The sequence below is a fragment of the Sprattus sprattus genome, assembly GCF_963457725.1.
Source record: "Sprattus sprattus genome assembly, chromosome: 18".
NCBI classification, from domain to species: Eukaryota; Metazoa; Chordata; class Actinopteri; order Clupeiformes; family Clupeidae; genus Sprattus; species Sprattus sprattus.
In genome coordinates, this window is record NC_137916.1 from 30,973,355 (window position 1) to 30,994,010 (window position 20,656).

Below are 20,656 nucleotides of genomic sequence, written 5' to 3' on the forward strand. Positions count from 1 at the left end.
ATAATACACTACCTTTTTAAAACAATCTGTGTTTGCAAAACAGGGCCAGCTATACATTATCCTAATCTAAAGGTTATTACAATCTTTGATTAATAAAATCTATCAAGTTTTGCATAAAAGGATACAGACTTTAAATGCAAACCAGATCAATGACTTTGATCAAAGTAATTTATTCTATATTCTTTTTTAAATCCGTAAAATATACAATAAACAGGCATATCCCCTAAGACAGTACAATTTCAAAGTAAGACATCAATGCACTTGCAAAATAAAACATTGAAAAACTTGGTGTGCACAAGTCAGAAGCTTTCTCGCATTGTTTTACAGCACCACATATTTCAGTAAAAATTGGACATTTCCGCACTTCTCAGATGACGGGTCACATATGCCACATAGCAGTTTGTTTACAGAAACATTTCTGATACTCTGTCACCATGGCAGCAGAGCAAGAGTGTTCATAGGTGTCAGGGGTCAAGGGTCAGGGGTCAAGTGGGTCTGGGGTTCAGTTGGTTGGTCAAGAACACAAGGGCCTGAAATAACTTAAACAATTCAGAATCTAGAAATACCTTCCTGCCTTTCTTTTTCTTTCAGATGATGAAATATTCAAATATATATATATGGATGAACTGACCATCCCCTATATGTTCAGGTATTTGTCAATCTGGATGTAATAACATTCGGAAACATGCTAAAGTTTCTGGGTTTACCAATTATATATTACGTATCTGTCAATTGTGGAGGGAAGGCTGGGTTAAAAATTCTAAATCGAATGGGGGAAATATTTCAACAGGTCAATAACAGGAGAGACAACACATTATATTGAGCAAGATAAATGAATGGCTTGTCAATTCAAAAAAATCTCTTGTCTGATACACAGCATGTGGTTAAATACTTCACTTTATTGTACTTCTTTTAGGTAACCAAGACTTTTTTTAGTTTTTTGAACATCAATGGATTCACACTTTCAGGTTGGGCGAATCCTTGCGGTGAGTTGTGTGTCTGCGTATGGCCCTGAGATGGAGCGGAACACCAATGCCCTCGTGTCTCTCAGGAAGGGTTCAACAACCATGTGCTCGTTTATCCTCTCCCCCTACACACACATCGACGTACGCACACACACACACACACACACACACACACACACACACACACACACACACACACTCTTGGTGCAGGAGAGTAGGGAGAGGACTCAGGACTAAAGACTCTATCAGAGACCTTTATTCAGGGTTAATGATGCGAGTAAAACAATGTAAAAACTGAACGCTCAAACTGGGAGCTGGATTTTGCTTGACTGCTAAGGCATGATGGAGGGAGAGAGAGGAGACAACAGGGTGGAAAACACAAACATAAAAAAAAAATAATAAAGATGTGATTTTTCTTTTTTTTTTAAAGAGAGAAATGAGGAGGTACTGTATTAGCAGCAGTTTGTATTCCTTTTTTCATCATCATCATCATCTTCCTCTTTTTTTGTCTTGTAATAGTGGAGCCTGTGGGTGGGGGGGGGGGGGCTCCAGGTTGGCATGGGTACGAGTGAGTCCAGAGGAGGTCAAGGGTTACAGGACCTCGTCGCTCTCGGCTGTGTGGAGCTGCGTGTCGTCTGCGTCCGTCATACTGCTCTCTTGCGACTCCTCCACGTCTGCTGCTGGACACAACACACACACGGTCAACAAGAAGAATGGCCGACACAACACACACGGTCAACAAGAAGAAGAATGGCCGACAGTGATTCAAGTCTGCGAGGAATTTGCAAATGTCAAGTTATTCTTGCCATGAGGAATGAAATAAACACTTCAACCTGTTTACTAAGCATGTGAATTTTGTGCATTTAAAAAATTTGAATTAACTGTATTGTCGACTGTTGTACTTCGACCTTGAATATCTTGAAAGGCGCCTTATCAATAAAATGTATTATTATTATTATGGCAGAACTCACTTGAGAAGTAGGGGTAGTCCTCGGGGATGACGGGCTCCTCGTCGTCTGGGAGGTATCTCTTGTCTATGGCCTCTTTGATCTGGTTGTTGGCCCCCTTAGGGTCCAGGTCCATGGCCCAGGAGAAGTTCATGAGAGCCAGATGAGTCTGACCCAGCTTCTTATAGACCTGAGAGGAGAAGGGGGAAGAATATCAGCACTATGACACCCCGTACCATGTGTGTGTGTGTGGTGGGTGTGTGTGTGTGTGTGGGGTGTTTGTGTGTGTGTGTGTGTGTGTGTGGTGTGTGTGTGTGGTGTTTGTGTGTGGTGTTTGTGTGTGTGTGTGTGTGTGGTGTGGGTGTGTGTGTGTGTGTGGGGTGTTTGTGTGTGTGTGTGTGTGTGTGGTGTTTGTGTGTGTGTGGGGTGTTTGTGTGTGTGTGTGTGTGTGTGTGTGTGGTGTGTGTGTGTGTGTGTGTGTGTGTGTGTGTGTGTGTGTGTGGTGTGTGTGTGTGTGTGTGAGTGAGTGCGTGTCGATGGGCGTGTAGGGGGGGGGGGGGATAAACATCTTTCATGAGTGCCAGATGAGTCTGACCAATAGTTGTGCTTTGGGATAGAGGATTTTCTATTAAAGGGGACTGTCACAGCACACACACACACACACACACACACACACACACACACACACAGACACACACACAGACACACAGACACACAGACAATCACCAGGGCCAGAAAAAGAAAGTGATTTGTTGGGCAACTCTTCCAGCTTACCTTTCCTATTAAAAAGTAAACAAGTGACTCTTTGGGCACAATCTGTTTCAGCTCCTCCAGTTCCTGCAGAGCAGCCTGCAGACCATGGAAGACACAACACAACATGTTTAATGCTTTAGCAGAGGAGCTGGACCCATGCCCAACCCATCTGCATTCATCTCAATCAATAGACATCTCAGGCAAGCAGAGCACTGGGAGCAGGTGTAGCATTAGACTGGTGCAGAGCACTGGGAGCAGGTGTAGCATTAGACTGGTGCAGAGCACTGGGAGCAGGTGTAGCATTAGACTGGTGCAGAGCACTGGGAGCAGGTTTAACATTAGACTGGTGCAGAGCACTGGGAGCAGGTTTAACATTAGACTGGTGCAGAGCACTGGGAGCAGGTGTAGCATTAGACTGGTGCAGAGCACTGGGAGCAGGTGTAGCATTAGACTGGTGCAGAGCACTGGGAGCAGGTTTAACATTAGACTGGTGCAGACCTTGTACTTCTCATTCGCAAAGAGAATGGACGCCCTGTGGAACTTGCATAGTGGGTTCTTGGGGTCGATGCCGATGGCTCTGTTCAGGGTCTCCAAGGCGTGATCGGATTTCTTCAGAGCGTGCTGAACCTGGAGGAAAGACAACAGACCACTCAGAGGGTGGCATTCAGACTCCACTGGGAATCTACCACAGTCATAAACAGAATAGATAGATAGATAGATAGATAGATAGATAGATAGATAGATAGATAGATAGATAGATGGATACTCTCTATTGATCCCGAGGGAAATTAAGGAAGATGTTTGAATGTAGATGTTTTTAAAAGAGCCACTTGGAGGAGATGCCATGAAGTCCCAGTTAGAAAAAGCCTCACTTGCTCCGACGTTGTTGCTTGACCCAAGAAGCCACAGCAAGGCTCCAAAGGTTCAAAGGTTCAGTGCTATTTTTAGCGTGTATGTGAATAATAATGGATATAGAATGCACGCCGTAGGAACATTTATAATAACAGCACTTATATCAAACCAGAACATGGTTTTCAGTTGGCTGCTGCTGTGGTAGCCTCTAGTTATCTTGCTGTTTTTTTAAGGTTAACTGCTATAGTCGAGTCCATCTTATCTTATAAGACGGAGGTTACTAATAGGCGGGCCGCTGTCCAGGTCCAGACCCAGATACCATGCCATCACACCCACATTCACACCCCTCACCCGCTCCAACTCAGACTTCACACAATCATCTGCACCCCCCTGTTATCACCTCCCCCTGACTCCCCACCGGCACGGACGGTCTGTGAAGAGGATGTGTGTCAGCTCTTTCAGAAACAGAAGATGAGGAAGGCATCAGGCCCAGACGGTGTGTCACCCTCCTGTCTGAAAGCCTGTGCTGATCAGCTGGCCCCCATCTTCACAAGGATGTGTGTGTGCGTCTGTGTGTGTGTGTGTGTGTGTGTGTGCGTCTGTGTGTGTGTGTGTGTGTGTGTGTGTGTCTGAAAGCCTGTGCTGATCAGCTGGCCCCCATCTTCACACGGATCTTCAACAGATCTCTGGAGCTGTGTGTCCCCTCCTGCTTCATACGCTCCACCATCTTCCCAGTCCCTAAGAACCACGCCATCACTGGACTGAATCGCCTGTCGCCCTGAGGTTGCACAACATCCTGCAACACCTTGAACCCCCAGGGACGTATGCAAGGATGCTGCCTCTAGACTTTAGCTCTGCGTTTAACACCATCATCTCAGAAGTCCTCCACACCAAACTGTGCTCTGCTTGGAGCGCAGTCGTATAATTCGTAATGTATCTGATGTCTTGCTGCAATTCTGCTGATCGTTTGTTGTGTGCTGTTTTTGTTTGTCCTGTCTTATTGTTGTTTCTATGTTTATGTTCATTTAATGTATGTTTACTATCTGATTGTGTTGTGGACCCCCTCGAAAACGAGATGTTACATCTCAAGGGGTTATTCCCAATAAAGATAATTTCCAACAAACTCCCCCAGCTCACTGTGCCCGCCTCCACCTGCCAGTGGACTACAAACTTCACGAGACAGGAAGCAGCTGGTGAAGCTGGGTTAACCACATCCAGCACCCAGTCAGTCAGCACTGGAGCTCCTCTGGGATGTGTGCTCGCCCCACTGCTCTTGTCCCCCTACAGGCCTACATTAACAACTGCACCTCAGGAGACCCATCTGTTCCACTCCTAAAATGTGCAGACGTCACAACAGTCATCTGAAATATTAGGATGCTGGATGAAGCCATTCATAAGGCACCATGTGTAGGCTTAGCTGTGGAGAGTCCACTGATGTGACCACGCTCAGCTGCTGGTTTAAGGAAGGTTCTTCAACGGGGACAAGAAAGGTGTTTTGTGAAGACCTGTTAAGTGTTTCAACCCTTCAGACCAGTACAAGAGGAGAGGACCTTTCTAATAAAAGACATGTGAGTGGAGAGAGGCTCGCTGGGAGACTCACCACTCCAATATGGCACAGCAGCACTGAGCTCTGAGGGTTGATGCTCAGGGCCTTCTTAAAGTGGATCTCTGCCAGGTTGAACTTCTCCTGCTTGTAGTAGATCATCCCTAAGCCATACCTGCAGCAAGGACACATAGCAGGGGACAGAGGGGGTTAGAAGTGTGTTGGAAAAGTTGGAAATTACAGGAACAATTCAGGTATGATGATGATAGTCAGTACACACAAAACACACACACACACACACACACACACACACACACACACACACACACACACACACACACCCCCTAGTGTGCTTTGACACTGTGATCCTACCAGGCATTGTAGTGGCGTGTGTTGAGGCGGATGGCGTTCCGGAAGCATCCCAGAGCTTTCTCCAGCTCTTCCGTGAGCACCAGCTCGTGGCCCAGGAGCGTGTATGCGTACGCAAAGCTGGGGTCCACCTGGATCGCACGCGTGAAGAACTTAATGGCAATGTCGTGCTCCCGCTGAAGACTGAAACAGTTACCCGCTACACACCAAGGCTGAAGATAGGGAAAGGGACGGACAGACAGACAGACAGACAGACAGACAGACAGAGAGTTAGTATATATATATATTTTTTTTAAATGCTTTTTAGACAAAAATAACCAAACATTTCATATTTGTATCCGATCTCTATAGGTCCTGCAGCTCCTGGCTGAGCTCTTGTCCATATGCAGACTAAGTGGCAGCTAATAATCTCAGTTACACGCAGAAACACAGGAAATCCATGTTCCTGCTTTCATAAGCACATGATTCACATAAGGTAATTAATAATACAAGGCACTCTGTTATTATATTCTTTAGTCATTAACAGTGTTTGGATATAATCTCCGTCAGCTACCTCAGGTGAGTTCTTGTCCATGTCGGTGAGGTCTTTGGAGAGGGCGGAGAGCGCCACGTCCTTCTGCAGGTGCCACAGGGTGGTGGAGTAGATCTCCATGCCCTCCACGCGGTAGCTCTCGATCCGCCGCACCTCCGAGAAGATCCGCTCCGCCTGGGGCAGGGACACGGGATAGATACCAGGGTTAACGGCCATGTTAGGGTTAGGGTTAGGGTGCAGGGGATAGATACCAGGGTTAACGGCCATGTTAGGGTTAGGGTGCAGGGGATAGATACCAGGGTTAACGGCCATGTTAGGGTTAGGGTGCAGGGGATAGATACCAGGGTTAACGGCCATGTTAGGGTTAGGGTGCAGGGGCACGGGGATAGATACCAGGGTTAACGGCCATGTTAGGGTGCAGGGACACGGGATAGATACCAGGGTTAACGGCCATGTTAGGGTTAGGGTGCAGGGGCACGGGATAGATACCAGGGTTAACGGCCATGTTAGGGTTAGGGTGCAGGGACACGGGATAGATACCAGGGTTAACGGCCATGTTAGGGTTAGGGTGCAGGGGATAGATACCAGGGTTAACGGCCATGTTAGGGTTAGGGTGCAGGGACACGGAGATAGATACCAGGGTTAACGGCCATGTTAGGGTGCAGGGACACGGGATAGATACCAGGATTTCTTTTTTTACTTTATGTTATATATATATATATATTTATACTTAATTTCTGAGTTTTTTTGTGTGTTTTTTTATGTGTTTTGTTGATTTATTTTGTCTGTTTTGTTTTGTTTATTTATTGTTCTTCTGCAGCCTCAGTCAGGGCATTGCTGCAAAAGAGCCCTGTGCTCAGTCAATTCTCCCTGAATAAACAATGATAATGAATGAATCATCCAGCCAATAACAGGCTACTAGGATGACCAATCAGATGTTTCCTTTGCCCAACACACCTAGACAAAGCCACATTATACCAATAAAAGAGATGAAGTGGTATCAACAGTCCAATTTCTAATTCATAACACTAAGACAATATCCCTTCTCTGAATGTGCACAACTGATTTTATAATCAGTCATATTCATTCCATGATGAGGATTACATTTTCGGGAGACTAAACAGTGAGACCACATCTCTCCACCACCAATTGTGTCTGTTTGTTTGTTTGTTTGTTTGTTTAGCTGCGTGCATTTGCGCAGATGACTTCACAATCCATATTCATCCCATGATGAGAGATCAAAATGTCTCAGACAGTGCAAAGCAATTCAACCTAAACTACCTGCAACCTTAAGTCATTTAATATACCATCGTCCCTCATTATATCTCTGCCTGCCCTTACCTGCGTGTACTCGGCCAGCTCGAAGTGTGCGCGTCCGATCTGGCTGAGGACCCAGCCTGTGTTGTAGTGGTGTGTGGGGAGCTGGCTCAGGATGTTGATGGCCTCTTTGCAGTTGTAGGAGCAGAGAGCCACGTAGCCTCGGCCCACGTCCCGCATCAGGGTCATCAGTCCATCTGAGGGGGGCGGGCAGGAGACAGAGAGGAAGTGACTGATGGAATCCTAAGCTAGTCAAAAGCTCTCCACACCAGGTTCTATTCAATAACGATACCCCACGAATGACTATGGTGTTTATGAATAATACACAAAGGATTAGAAATACAAGAATTCAGAGAAGAGTGTCTGGAGCCATTGAACTTTGCTTCACTATAGGCTGTATCCATTAAAAAACAACCTCCTTCCTCAAAGCACACACGGTACCTTTTCATATATGTATCAGTAGGCACTGACATTCACATCTGTATCCTACTGAGAGCCTACCACATGCATTCTGTCTCAGTTTGTTTGTCAATAACATTATGATGACAATACATCCTTCCCTGATCCTGTTTATATATATAAACATGTTATTGGCTGGATACACACACACACACACACACACACACACACACACACACACACACACACACACACACACACACACACACACACAGGTGGGGCCTACCTGCGGCGGCCTTCTGCAGGGTGAAGGCCTGGTGGTGGGAGGAGCCCAGGATGCCCTTGCCGTCGCAGAGGGAGGAGTCTAGTTTGAGCAGCTCGATGCTCTCGTTCAGGTTGGAGGGGGTGATGCCCCCCTTACCCGTCTTGGTTTTAGTCTTCCGGTTGGGGATCTTGGTGGGGAACTTCATTTTGAGTTTCTTGCTGTTCTCCTGTGAAGGGAATGCCCAGCTAGTCAATGAATCAACGGATCAATAACAGCACAGGCCGAGTCTCTGGTCTCACTAGAGCGTCCACACACACACACACACACACACACACACACACACACACACACACACACACACACACACACACGTATGCTACTAACACAGACTGGTGAGAAACCCTGTGCATAGACCTGCAACCAAGGAAAGTTACTTTTCACAGCAGAGAGACCCATTTCACCGTCATCTGCACTGCTAACATAAGCTTTCACCAAAAGACTATTACCATTACCATAAACTGACAACTGTGCTGACATTTCCTGGGTCTAACACTCAGTATAAATAAGCACATATCCAAATAGGTGTGTGTGTGTGTGTGTGTGTGTGTGTGTACCTTGGCAGTAGAACTGGCACTGGTGAAGAGTCTGGAGCTGTAACTGTATGTGTGTGCTGTAACTGTATGTGTATTCTCGTGTGTGTGTGTGTGTGTGTGTGTGTACCTTGGCAGTTGAACTGGCACTGGTGAAGAGTCTGGAGCTTCTCCTGGGCTGCACGTTAGGAGGTGCAGCGATGGTTGGGCTCAGCACTTGAGGTGTGGTACTGCACGACAGAGAGCTTTGGTTAGGTTACTATTTATATATATATATATATATATATATATATATATATAAAAAACACAGACAGACAGACAGACACACACACACACACACACAAGGTGTGGTACTGCAGGACAATTTATTTATATTACTACTACTTCAAATGCTGCTACTACAACTGCTATTTTTATTACAACAGATCCAACACCAACACTGTCTAAAATAGAATGATAAACATAATTGTTAATCATCAGACATCTCACTCAAATCAATACCAGAAGTTGGTAGTAGTAGCACAATACTTTGAGTTACTGGACATTGTGTGGACACACATGTGGACATTACTGTGCTTTAAGAAACAGGCACATTACCAGCCCATACTAAGTGAGCTATTGCAAGACAAATCCACTGTGTTTTGAAGGGCCTTTTTTGTTTTGTCAAAAGAACACGACAAAACAACAATACTGCATTCAATTTCCAATTTCCATGTCCTTGTTTGTAGAGTACGAGAGTGCTTGTTGTCTGGGGTCTAAGGGCTCAAGTATGCATATGTGGACACAGCTTCATGCAATGTGGACATGGACGTACGCATGCAAGTCTCCAAAGTATACTAGTTTTGCTGCTGCTGCTGACACATCTCTTGGTACACAAGCTCAATCAGGTGGTCAAGTGTTTGAAATAATATCTCTACATCGTGTGAATGTACAGCAAACAAATTGGGAGTTCTCCCCTTCATAACAGTTTACTTCCCTATTTAAAAAGCAATAGCTACCTTAAAATACTGCTGTTGGTGATCTAGCAATTGGCTGAAGCATGAAATAAACCAACCTCTCTTTTTATCAGCAAATCTCCAGTAGCAGCGAGCAAACAGACCAATTACAATGTGCAACTGTACTGTAAGTCTTTGAAAATGAATAGATGGCGCAAATGGGTTTTGTTTTCTCTCGTCTCTTCATTTTGGTGCTACACGGACAAGCCACAAGGACTGTGCTGATGACGGAGTTTGCATCAGGCCGTGTCCGTAGAACTGTACTCTACGCTTAACAGAAGCCCCGCCCCCATACCCCTGACAGACAAACCTGGTTTGTGGGGCAGTGGTCTGGGTCTGGTTGAAGACAAACCTGGTTTGTGGGGCAGTGGTCTGGGTCTGGTTGAAGACAAACCTGGTTTGTGGGGCAGTGGTCTGGGTCTGGTTGAAGACAAACCTGGTTTGTGGGGCAGTGGTCTGGGTCTGGTTGAAGACAAACCTGGTTTGTGGGGCAGTGGTTTGGGTCTGGGTCTGGTTGAAGACAAACCTGGTTTGTGGGGCAGTGGTCTGGGTCTGGTTGAAGACAAACCTGGTTTGTGGGGCAGTGGTCTGGGTCTGGTTGAAGACAAACCTGGTTTGTGGGGCAGTGGTCTGGGTCTGGTTGAAGACAAACCTGGTTTGTGGGGCAGTGGTCTGGGTCTGGGTCTGGTTGGAGGGGACAAACCTGGTTTGTGGGGCAGTGGTCTGGGTCTGGTTGAAGACAAACCTGGTTTGTGGGGCAGTGGTCTGGGTCTGGTTGAAGACAAACCTGGTTTGTGGGGCAGTGGTCTGGGTCTGGTTGAAGACAAACCTGGTTTGTGGGGCAGTGGTCTGGGTCTGGGTCTGGTTGGAGGGGACAAACCTGGTTTGTGGGGCAGTGGTCTGGGTCTGGGTCTGGTTTAGGACAAACCTGGTTTGTGGGGCAGTGGTCTGGGTCTGGGTCTGGTTTAGGACAAACCTGGTTTGTGGGGCAGTGGTCTGGGTCTGGTTGAAGACAAACCTGGTTTGTGGGGCAGTGGTCTGGGTCTGGTTGAAGGGGATGGGGAGGACCTCCCTGCTGTTCCCACTCTGTGCAAACACTGACTTTGTGCCGACTTGGCTGATTCGGGCGAGAGACTGAAAAAGAGAATAAACAGTACCGTCAGAGCTCCATTAATTCAAACACACACCTCGTCACGTGTTGAGCATGAGCCTCCTGCATCCCCCCGCCCAATAACACACACACACACACAAACACAAACACACTACCTACTCAGCCTTAGAAGAGAATAGAATCCGTTTTCAAAGCATCCTTACTTCAAAGGAGGCATACAAAATAAAAAGGGATTGTGCATTTGTGTGCATTCAACCAAATACAGCACTGGTGACTAACAGATGCACTTGCAGGGAAAGCTTGTAAAAACCTTTTGCTGTCAATCAATCAAGATACACACGGACGCTGTCACTAAACCCAATAGATAGGCAGTTAAATACTTCCTGCAGTAAGTCTTTCAAACTGCCAAGTGTTTGGGCTGGAATGAGGACATTTCAACAGGCAGATGCATTGAACTTTATTAACATTAATTAACAAAATAACAGAATTCTATGTATTCGCTAGTGCTCCTTTCTATAAACACATCCAGTAATGTATTTGCCATCTCTGAATCTTTGAGGACAGTGGTGTAATTTTTTTTTAATTAAACACCATTCATTTATTTAAATTTGATTTTTTTTTTACTTCTTAATTTTATCTTAATTTATTTATTTGATATTTAATTTTTGCACTGTGTGGAGAGTAGTCCCTTTTACATTTCACTACATTTGTTGTATGTGACAAATAAAAATAAAAACTTGAACTTGAACAAGGCCTAACTGAGGTGGTGGGTAGGGTAAGCTAGTGGTGTTCCCTTATGGGCGGTCAGGGGTGCTTATCCAGCAGGAACGCGCACACACACACCTAGCAGGAACACGCACACACACACACCCAGCAGGAACACGCGCACACACACACCCAGCTGTAACGCGCACACACACACCCAGCAGGAACACGCACACACACACCCAGCAGGAACACGCGCACACACACACCCAGCAGGAACACGGACACACACACCCAGCAGGAACGCACCTTCTTTGGTGGACCGGCAGCGGGCGGCGGCTCCATCCCTGAGCCACTGTGACCGTAGCTCTGCAGGTACGTGGGGTCTCCCGGGCTGGGCTCCAGGGGCAGGATACCGAAACTGGATCCAATTGAAGAGACACACACACACAGACACACACACACACAGACACACACACATTAAAACAGCTGAATGACAAGACAAAGGTCCACGACTGTTACCTGGGTGTGTGTGTGTGAGTGTGTGTGTGTGTTACCTGGGTGTGTGTGTGTGTGCGTGTGTGTGTGTGTTACCTGGGCGTGTGTGTGTGTGTGTGTGTGTGCGTGTGTGTGTTACCTGGGGGTGTGTGTGTGTGTGTGTGTGTGTGTGTGTGTTACCTGGGGGGGTGTGTGTGTGTGTGTGTGTGTGTGACCTGGGGGGGTGTGTGTGTGTGTGTGTGTTACCTGGGTGTGTGTGTGTGTGTGCGTGTGTGTGTGTGTTACCTGGGTGTGTGTGTGTGTGCGTGTGTGTGTTACCTGGGCGTGTGTGTGTGTGTGTGTGTGCGTGTGTGTGAGAGTGTGTGTGTTACCTGGGTGTGAGGGGGCTGAGGGCGGCGGGGCCTCCCATTAGACTGCGGCCGCTCTTGGGCTTGTTCTGCGGCTGCTTGCTGAGCACCGAGCCGCCCGAGCTCAGAGGCACTAAGTCAGGCGAGATCACAGACGAGTCGATGTAGGACATGGAAGAGTCCGTGCCCAGACTAGAGTACTTGGTGTTGGACGACTCCAGGTTGAGGCGGTTTAACTCCTGTGATTGAGACACACGAGAGGAAAGGACGCATTAATGACCGTCCCTATGATATCAAGGTATATCCTGCTTTAAAGAGGTACCACATACTTCAATGTGCTTTTGAGCTGTAAACTAAATTATATGACTGCATGCAAAACATCAATACTTACAAAATTATCATTTTTATAAAAAACAGTCCTCCTTTTGGTTTATGACGGGCAAACACGAAGTGCAGGATGTCTCAAAAAAGATTAGTATTCACAAACACTACAAAATGGTTTCTATTCTGCAAACTGTTCCATCACCGTATGGTTCCATAATCCATAATCTTCCTTCCTCCATCCGAGATGCTGACACCCTTCCCATATTCAAATTGAGACTATAGACATTCCTCTCTAGTGCATCCTATAGCCATGAATATTTACATCAAAAATAGTCACCTGTCAAGCCAGCCGGTCAGCATAACTAAACAAGGGGGTCCAGGCACTGGGTTCTGTAAAGCGCCTTGAGACAATTTGACTGTTTTGCCGCTATATAAATAAAATTGAATTGAATCTAACTCCATAGGAGTCTCTCCCCAACCATCACCACTGCCAGTACCACTATCGTTTACAAACAGCCATGTGTCGTGCACCTACTGAATAGGCTTGTCAGACAGGTCTGTCGCCACTATTCACAGAACTGAGGCTACAAGACAATAGTTAAACAACTCAACACAGCAAAACTCAAACTCAGCATTGCTTCCAAAAGAGAAAATGATGCCTCAGAACTTAACACATAGCTTAAATCAAAAATCACAGTCCAGACTCCATATGGAACACCAGCATGAATCACCTGACTGATCTCATCACAAAATGATTCCCTCCTCAGCTTTAAATGCCCACCCTCCCTTTCCCTCCCCTTGTCAGTCTCTGCGTTTCAAAGACACTATAGCAGAGCAACATGCTATCGTCCTTACACAAGAGGCCCAGATGGCCCTCCACCATTTAGAGTCAGGAAACAGCTGCTGTTCAGAATATGTCACACATCTGCCCATTACTATCAGAAATGATCCCCTAAGTAAAATAAAAAAAAAACTAATACACAACTCCTTTTCATTAAGTGCAATTTTCATGGACATTCGTTTGTAGTAGCCCCATCACTACAACTGTATCCCATACATAGCAAAAGATGTTCATCATATTGGTAAAAAGAAAAACCATTATATGAGAACGCCTAAACCAAAAATCTTGTCGGCACCATTTATTTTTAACTTAATATTTAAAAACAAACATACACTAGGCAAATAATCTAAAGAATGCGGCAAAATAGCATAGGTCCATATCTAACGCGAACGTAGGGATGTGATGGCTGTATCAGTTTGAGATGGTCTTTACCCTAAATGGCCAACGGTCAGAAACCTCATGCAAAAACCATGACAACAGCTTATACAACACTGCACTGCACTGGCCAATCAATTGTTAAAATAAACAAGTTAGCAAGGTAGCTGGCTAGCTGTCATCAATGCAAATGTGCACCTGTTGGGTGTTAGCTAGTTTCAGACAACAACTTTGTGATGCCTCTTTCACATTTCAGGTATATTAGTTGGCTGACGGTGTTGGATGGGAAGAGGAGCAAATAGACGTACTAATGTGTCCTGTGGAATAACGTGTGTGTGTGACGTACTAATGTGTCCTGTGGCGTCTCCATGCGTGTGTGTGTGTGTGTGCGTGCGTGTGACGTACTAATGTGTCCTGTGGCGTCTCCATGAGTGTGTGGGTGTGTGTGTGTGTGAGACGTACTAATGTGTCCTGTGGCGTCTCCATGAGTGTGTGTGTGTGTGTGTGTGTGTGTGTGACGTACTAATGTGTCCTGTGGCGTCTCCATGAGTGTGTGTGTGGGTGTGTGTGTGTGTGAGACGTACTAATGTGTCCTGTGGCGTCTCCATGAGTGTGTGTGTGTGTGTGTGTGACGTACTAATGTGTCCTGTGGCGTCTCCATGAGTGTGTGTGTGGGTGTGTGTGTGTGTGAGACGTACTAATGTGTCCTGTGGCGTCTCCATGAGTGTGTGTGTGTGTGTGTGTGACGTACTAATGTGTCCTGTGGCGTCTCCATGAGTGTGTGTGTGTGTGTGTGTGTGTGTGTGTGAGACGTACTCATGTGTCCTGTGGCGTCTCCATGAGTGTGTGTGTGTGTGTGTGTGTGTGTGTGACGTACTAATGTGTCCTGTGGCGTCTCCATGAGTGTGTGTGTGTGTGTGTGTGTGACGTACTAATGTGTCCTGTGGCGTCTCCATGAGTGTGTGTGTGTGTGTGTGTGTGTGTGTGTGTGTGTGAGACGTACTAATGTGTCCTGTGGCGTCTCCATGAGTGTGTGTGTGTGTGTGTGTGTGTGTGAGACGTACTAATGTGTCCTGTGGCGTCTCCATGAGTGTGTGTGTGTGTGTGTGACGTACTAATGTGTCCTGTGGCGTCTCCATGAGTGTGTGTGTGTGTGTGTGTGTGTGTGTGAGACGTACTAATGTGTCCTGTGGCGTCTCCATGAGCACACTGTCCACCTGGCGGTGAGAGGGGTTGTGACTGGGCGTGTGGGCGGGGCTAATGGGTAGCTGGTTGAGTCCGCCTCCACTCCCACTGCTGAAGTTCTGCAGGGACGTCAGTTTGAATATCTGTTCTGGGTCGGGTCGCTCACCTGCAGAACACACACACACACACACACACACACACACACACACATCAATATTTAAGGCTAGTTTCTGATATTGTCTTAAAACCAGTACGGAATCCAGACGTAGGGAACGGTTTCTCAAGCAATTTGACATGTTCATACCCACAGACAATGCATACAATTTCATTTTCAACAAAGACAACTCAAATATCTATACTATGCAACAATAACTTCAATGACCATGGGAAATGGGCCCAGAAACTCACCAATTTGACAGAGGGACTCAAAGGGAGACCAAAGGAAGGGGTTCAAACTCAGGCTCTTCTGGTAGCAGTCTGAACCCTTGGCAAGCCGGTCTGTTTTGCTACAGGGAAACATGGTCAGTCCAAGGTGTGGTCAAAACATCTATGCGACTCATATGTTGTAATCCAATAAACTTTATGAAATTCGGCTAAATGCACCTCACAGTTCTCTGGTGTTTTCAGAGACTGTGCAGTCTTAGTGTAAATGGGGAAAAAAACATAGCAGCTTGGACCCAGCCAATCAACACCTTGCTTCAGAGGCACAGAAGGGAGGAATGTAATTTGATTGGCTGTTGAGGTCAAATAACAACAAAGGACTCAAGTACCCACAGGGAGAGGAAACAGCACTGATGTACGTGGGGTTAAATGGCAGAACACTATGGGGTCATACAGCCCCTCAAATCTCCAATTTAGTTTTAGGAAACAACCAATAGCACAGTTTTAGGGCTCCCGGTGAGTTATCATGGGTGTTTATTAGTCTCTCAACACCAGTTTGCCCTCACAGTGTTACAGAGTCACCAGAAATAACTATTGACTGAGCGAGGCCTTGTACGATACATTACAGTCCAATTCAAACCTCGGGACTGAGCACACAGATGCATAATGATTCGAATTAAGGACTACTTTAAGCATTTACAAAGCAGAGTTATGTTAGATGTAATAGTTGAGTTGTTGAGTGAACATCTTCTACCAAGCAGTAAAACATTATCTTTTTAAATCACGTATTCTCTGTGCTACAATCGCAGAACCATACCCTATACATATTTTCACATTGATGTTTGAGTGTCCTGCCCAAATACAGATCAAACCCCTCACATGTCTGGCGTAAGCTACAGATCTAAGTATCAAACAGGGGACGTGTGCAAACTGAAAAAGTATGTAGTGCTCTTTACCAGTAAATTTGCCCAAGCAGGGCCAGCGTGAAGCAAGCAGCGTCTCCGAACTCTGAGACGATGTCATCCTGACTTTTCTGTTTATTCAGGACTCCTCCAGTCAGAATCTGCTCTCCCTCTGCAAGCCTGAAGGACAAACAAACACACACATTCACACACACACACACACACACACACACAAAAACACAAATATGAACCAAACACATGCACAGAGAATACACTCAGACAAAAACAACACACACAAACATTTGGCAAGTAATCCAGGGACTCCTCCGTACATACGGCAGTGCCGACCACTATTTCTCGAATGCTCATAAACATGTAGGATTGACATTTTTGTCTATATGTAATAACATCAGGTTGGATCTTTTTCCGTCCGAAAGTGGTTAAGTTCCTTCTAGAAATCCATCAGAATATATGCTCCAAAGCCCTACACTCTGTTACGTGAAAAGTCAAGAGCAAAGAGTTCACCATGACAACCTACTGACAGGATGGTATCATGCCTTAGTGAACCCAGTCAATCATCAGTGCACTTCTACCCTCTGTACTCCCCCACAAACAAACAAACAAACAAACAAAACCCATCGGATTTGTCCGACATCCCCAAATACTGTCAGTGTCCCAACCAACCCATGCAGGAATCAGTTGGAATAAATACAATATCTGTATATAATCAATAAAAAGAGGGTCAGTGTCCCAACCAACCCATGCAGGAATCAGTTGGAATAAATACAATATCTGTATATAATCAATAAAAAGAGGGTCAGTGTCCCAACCAACCCATGCAGGAATCAGTTGGAATAAATACAATATCTCTATATAAATCAATAAAAAGAGGGTCAGTGTCCCAACCAACCCATGCTGGAATCAGTTGGAATAAATACAATATCTGTATATAATCAATAAAAAGAGGGTCAGTGTCCCAACCAACCATGCTGAAATAAGCTGGAATAGATCAAATATATATATAATAAATAAAAAGAGGGGCACATACTTGCTGAGCTCTACACAGCACTTGGCGAGGAGGTATTTGCATTGCGGCGTGGTGCAGCTGTGACCCTTCAGAAGGTGGTAGGCCTTGTAGGCCTTTCCCGAGCGGTAGTAACATGTGGCTAACAGGAAGAGACCCTCCTCTGAATGCACTGTGAAGCAAAAAGGGGGAGGAAGAAGAGGAGAGGGTAGAGAGGGTGGTGAGGATGAAGAGGAGAGAATAGAGGGTGGGTGGGAAAACCATCAGAAATACCAAATCAATGAGTTCTTAAGCGCTCCTGAGTTTTTACTTCACTACAGTTCTTCACTGAAAGGATCCATTGTACAGCCCTTAACACAGAGTTAGTATCAAATGAGGAATGGTTCTTTGTGGAACCCTTTAGGTTTTCAGCTTTAAGGCAAAAGGACAGTGCTCCAGAAGAACATTCAGCCTAATGGTTGGAAGTAGACACTTTAACTTCTTGCCAATAAAAGCCAATAAAAGGGAGGGAAAAGCTGAAAAGCGATTTCTTTAGGACACCAAGCCAAGATCCCCTTGCAGTGCCTTATGAAAGCACTGACACCGGAAGTTTGTGCCATCCGTCTTAATACCACTGGTGGCAAATGAATCAAAGCCTTTCATGACTCATGAGTCATTGTCCCACGATTCATCATCACATTCAGTGTTCCACCTGATCTTTTGTCTCAGTGATTTTTGCCATAGGAATGAAAGTCTACAAGGGTTTGTGATGAGAGCAATGCTACTTCATTTGGTTAGCACACGTGTACTGTATTTGCACAAAGCCAGTTGCAATTATGTCACAAGCTTTGAAATCTAATTTTGAGGAGGCATACACGTGCCTCCAGCTAGGACAGATTGAGGGGGAAGCATTGTGAATGGGAACACACAGGACGTTTGTAGACTTAAACCATGGAGTCAGAAATGAAACAAAACACTGCTTTTCAAAATCAGCACAAAAAGAGGTATTATGGGGATAGACAAGACCATGACTGATGTTTTCACATGATGCCTGAATACAAATGTTTTGCCACATTTACCTTCAGCATAGAGCCTTTCTGCCAGGAAAACTGCGTCACGATAGGCATAGTGGTTTAAAGCGTGCCAAACAGCAGCCTAGAAAAGAAAAAAGAAGAAATGCAGATGGTAAGGGAAAGGAGACGGGGTAGACGGGAGTTAACATTAAACTCCAAGGTGCAGGCATCTTTACAGAGACATGCCTTGGAACCAGAAAACAGATATGACAAGTCAAACGCCTGGAATTGTGATCACCCCAAAAAAAATCTGCCTGTGAAAAGAAAGGCTGGACGAAAATACAAAGCAATCAGTGGCACCTCTTCGTTTAAAATAAGAACACAAAGAGAGGCGTCAGCACATGCACCCTTTACTATGTATGCAAACAGAGCTGCGAACTCGTTAATTTTCTTGCAATCACGTAACCACATCGAGGCAGAGCCAAAGGGGAGAGAAGGCTATGAGAATGTCAAATGCAAAGACAAACGATGTCCTTGAGAGACTGCACACTGAAGGGATGATTTTTAGGGCCCACACTATACTATATTCATCTCTCATCATCTAAACAGCAGGTCAAGAGCAGAAGGGTAACAAATTGAGTCACGTCAATAGCAATCAAACAGAGCAATAAGGTGTTCACGGTCTTCCTGGTTAACTGGGTATAAGATAAATGAATTGGGAACTAAGCTTTACCGTTTGGATACATTTCTGAGTAAATAGCCAGAATGTCCTTGTTGGTTTTACTCAAAGTCAGGTCTGGCACATTCATTTTACCTAATACTTACTTACGCACATAACCTGCATTACAGCTCATACAAATTACCGGTATTTTACTCCAGTTTAAGGGACTAGTAGGTAAGACCTAACAAAGACGTTTCAATACCATGCCAAATTTTAAACATTAACGCTATTTGCCAGCTAACCGGCTTGGCAATTGGTTCGATCCTGTTATGTCAAGACGAACTCATCATCCAAAACATGACCATGATAACGTTACTCGAGGAAGTGTCTAACATTTGATAGGTCTGACAGGCTACCTGCATTTGAATGCCTTAACGTGACTTCGTGAGCATTCAGCGTTAGCGAACTACCTACTTGCCAGGTTAAAGCAATAAAGGGCTAACAGTTGACGATAGGTAGATAGCTAACTAACCTAGCCGGTATGAAGTCAAGTAAACCTCAGCATTTTAGCAAGTTGTATTAGCTTGCACGGTAGTGTTAACAACAAACTGCTAACTGATAGTCAATGCGTTCAGCCAGCAAGGTTACCTTGCTAGTTTAGCAAGTATGCCCATAGTAACTATGCGGACTTGCTAGCCTTGTATGATAACAAATGGTCGAATATGCAAGCTAGCTAATTCAGCATTACAGTAAAGATCTCAGGTACCAGTGGGTTAACATTAGATGCTAGCAATCAGTAGCTTGCTAGCATGCTAGCTAACGTTAACGAGCTGCAGTTTAAAAGCAAGGGTAGTTATTTCTAGACAACTGCATATTATGCCTAACACAAATGTACTAGAAAAAACTTGCAAATATTAACCATAACCTCTTCAGTGTCTTCATACGCACCATTAACATACAGTAGTAAAACAGCGAGCTAGCTAACCAAGTTAGGCCAGGGCATTTGTTTTGAGGCCGCAGTGTAGAAGTAGTGTGGTTTCCCGTTAGCGAGTGCGAGCTCTGGCTCATATAAATGTAACCATTCTTGCATTTGACAGCAAACCTTGAACAAACATTTTCTTTCGTCGGCCTACCTGGACAGGTTCCTGCAACACCGTCATCCCGTTGCCAAGCACCTTTGCTCTTCTCCTTTTTCGTTTCCCTCTTTCTCCAATACCTTTCCTAGTTCAGTATCCAGGCCAGAAGTAGATCCGAAGATTTGAACATACCAACCGTTATCGGCAACAACGAAAACTTCCGGACATTTCCGATTCAAATATATTTGGACGAAGAAAACCGATTTATGCCGAGGATAACCGAATCACATAAGACATGATACAGTACAAACCAAAAAAATGTGCAGCCTTTTTCAAGTCATGTATGTCAAGTATGGTATAAATTACTGAACCAACACTCTTGTTATCAATAATACCATTTCTAATTGTTTTTTATAATAATCTTTTGCTGGATAAACATTTAAATTTTGAACGAATATCTAAGTAGGAAGGATTCTTATCCCACAGCTAAACGGGCCACAGTTACTGCTTTATCTATCTGATTTCCGTTATAATTAAACCTAAACTAAGAAAGAAAGAAAGGAGGATGGATAGATAAATAGAGAGACAGACAGATGGATAGATAGATCACAACAGTATACATGTAAATGGATAAAAACAAAAGTTATATGCACATTATTAAACAAAATTACTTTTATTGCCACTCAGAGAAAAAAAATACTGACCAA

General features: G+C 45.0%; 1 protein-coding gene across 4 annotated transcripts; it reads right to left on the minus strand.

The window, feature by feature from the left end:
* Positions 1 to 148: 148 nt before the first annotated feature.
* cdc27 (cell division cycle 27) lies at positions 149 to 20,144 on the minus strand. 4 transcript variants are annotated; one of them, XM_080856317.1, is made up of 19 exons: positions 20,007 to 20,144; positions 18,279 to 18,354; positions 17,245 to 17,392; positions 16,251 to 16,376; positions 15,322 to 15,419; positions 14,907 to 15,079; positions 12,213 to 12,427; positions 11,653 to 11,764; positions 10,546 to 10,661; positions 8,663 to 8,762; positions 7,964 to 8,168; positions 7,303 to 7,475; positions 5,983 to 6,135; positions 5,433 to 5,641; positions 5,118 to 5,235; positions 3,164 to 3,292; positions 2,687 to 2,761; positions 1,937 to 2,102; positions 149 to 1,642 (listed from the first exon to the last, which is right to left on the minus strand). In XM_080856317.1, exons 1-19 carry the CDS (start codon positions 20,031 to 20,033, stop codon positions 1,557 to 1,559), a joined length of 2,505 nt encoding a protein of 834 aa, XP_080712443.1. In that variant the 5' UTR covers positions 20,034 to 20,144; the 3' UTR covers positions 149 to 1,556. The 4 variants fall into 4 exon arrangements, with proteins under 4 accessions (XP_080712443.1, XP_080712442.1, XP_080712444.1 ...); XM_080856316.1 differs by having other exon boundaries at positions 149 to 1,645; XM_080856318.1 differs by lacking the exons at positions 14,907 to 15,079; positions 15,322 to 15,419; positions 16,251 to 16,376; ... (1 more) ...; positions 18,279 to 18,354; positions 20,007 to 20,144 and adding an exon at positions 14,037 to 14,044 and having other exon boundaries at positions 149 to 1,645.
* Between the last annotated feature and the right edge of the window lie 512 nt (positions 20,145 to 20,656).

What these genes read in the sequence shown, in the direction of transcription:
- cdc27 (XM_080856316.1), bottom strand. Translation starts at nt 20,033, where the DNA reads ATGACGGTGTTGCAGGAACCTGTCCAG. An exon ending in TGTTGCAGGAACCTGTCCAG is followed by an intron (nt 18,355 to 20,006) that starts GTAGGCCGACGA and finishes TTTCTTTTCTAG; the next exon opens with GCTGCTGTTTGGCACGCTTT. An exon ending in TTTACTTTTTAATAGGAAAG is followed by an intron (nt 2,103 to 2,686) that starts GTAAGCTGGAAG and finishes TTCTCCTCTCAG; the next exon opens with GTCTATAAGAAGCTGGGTCA.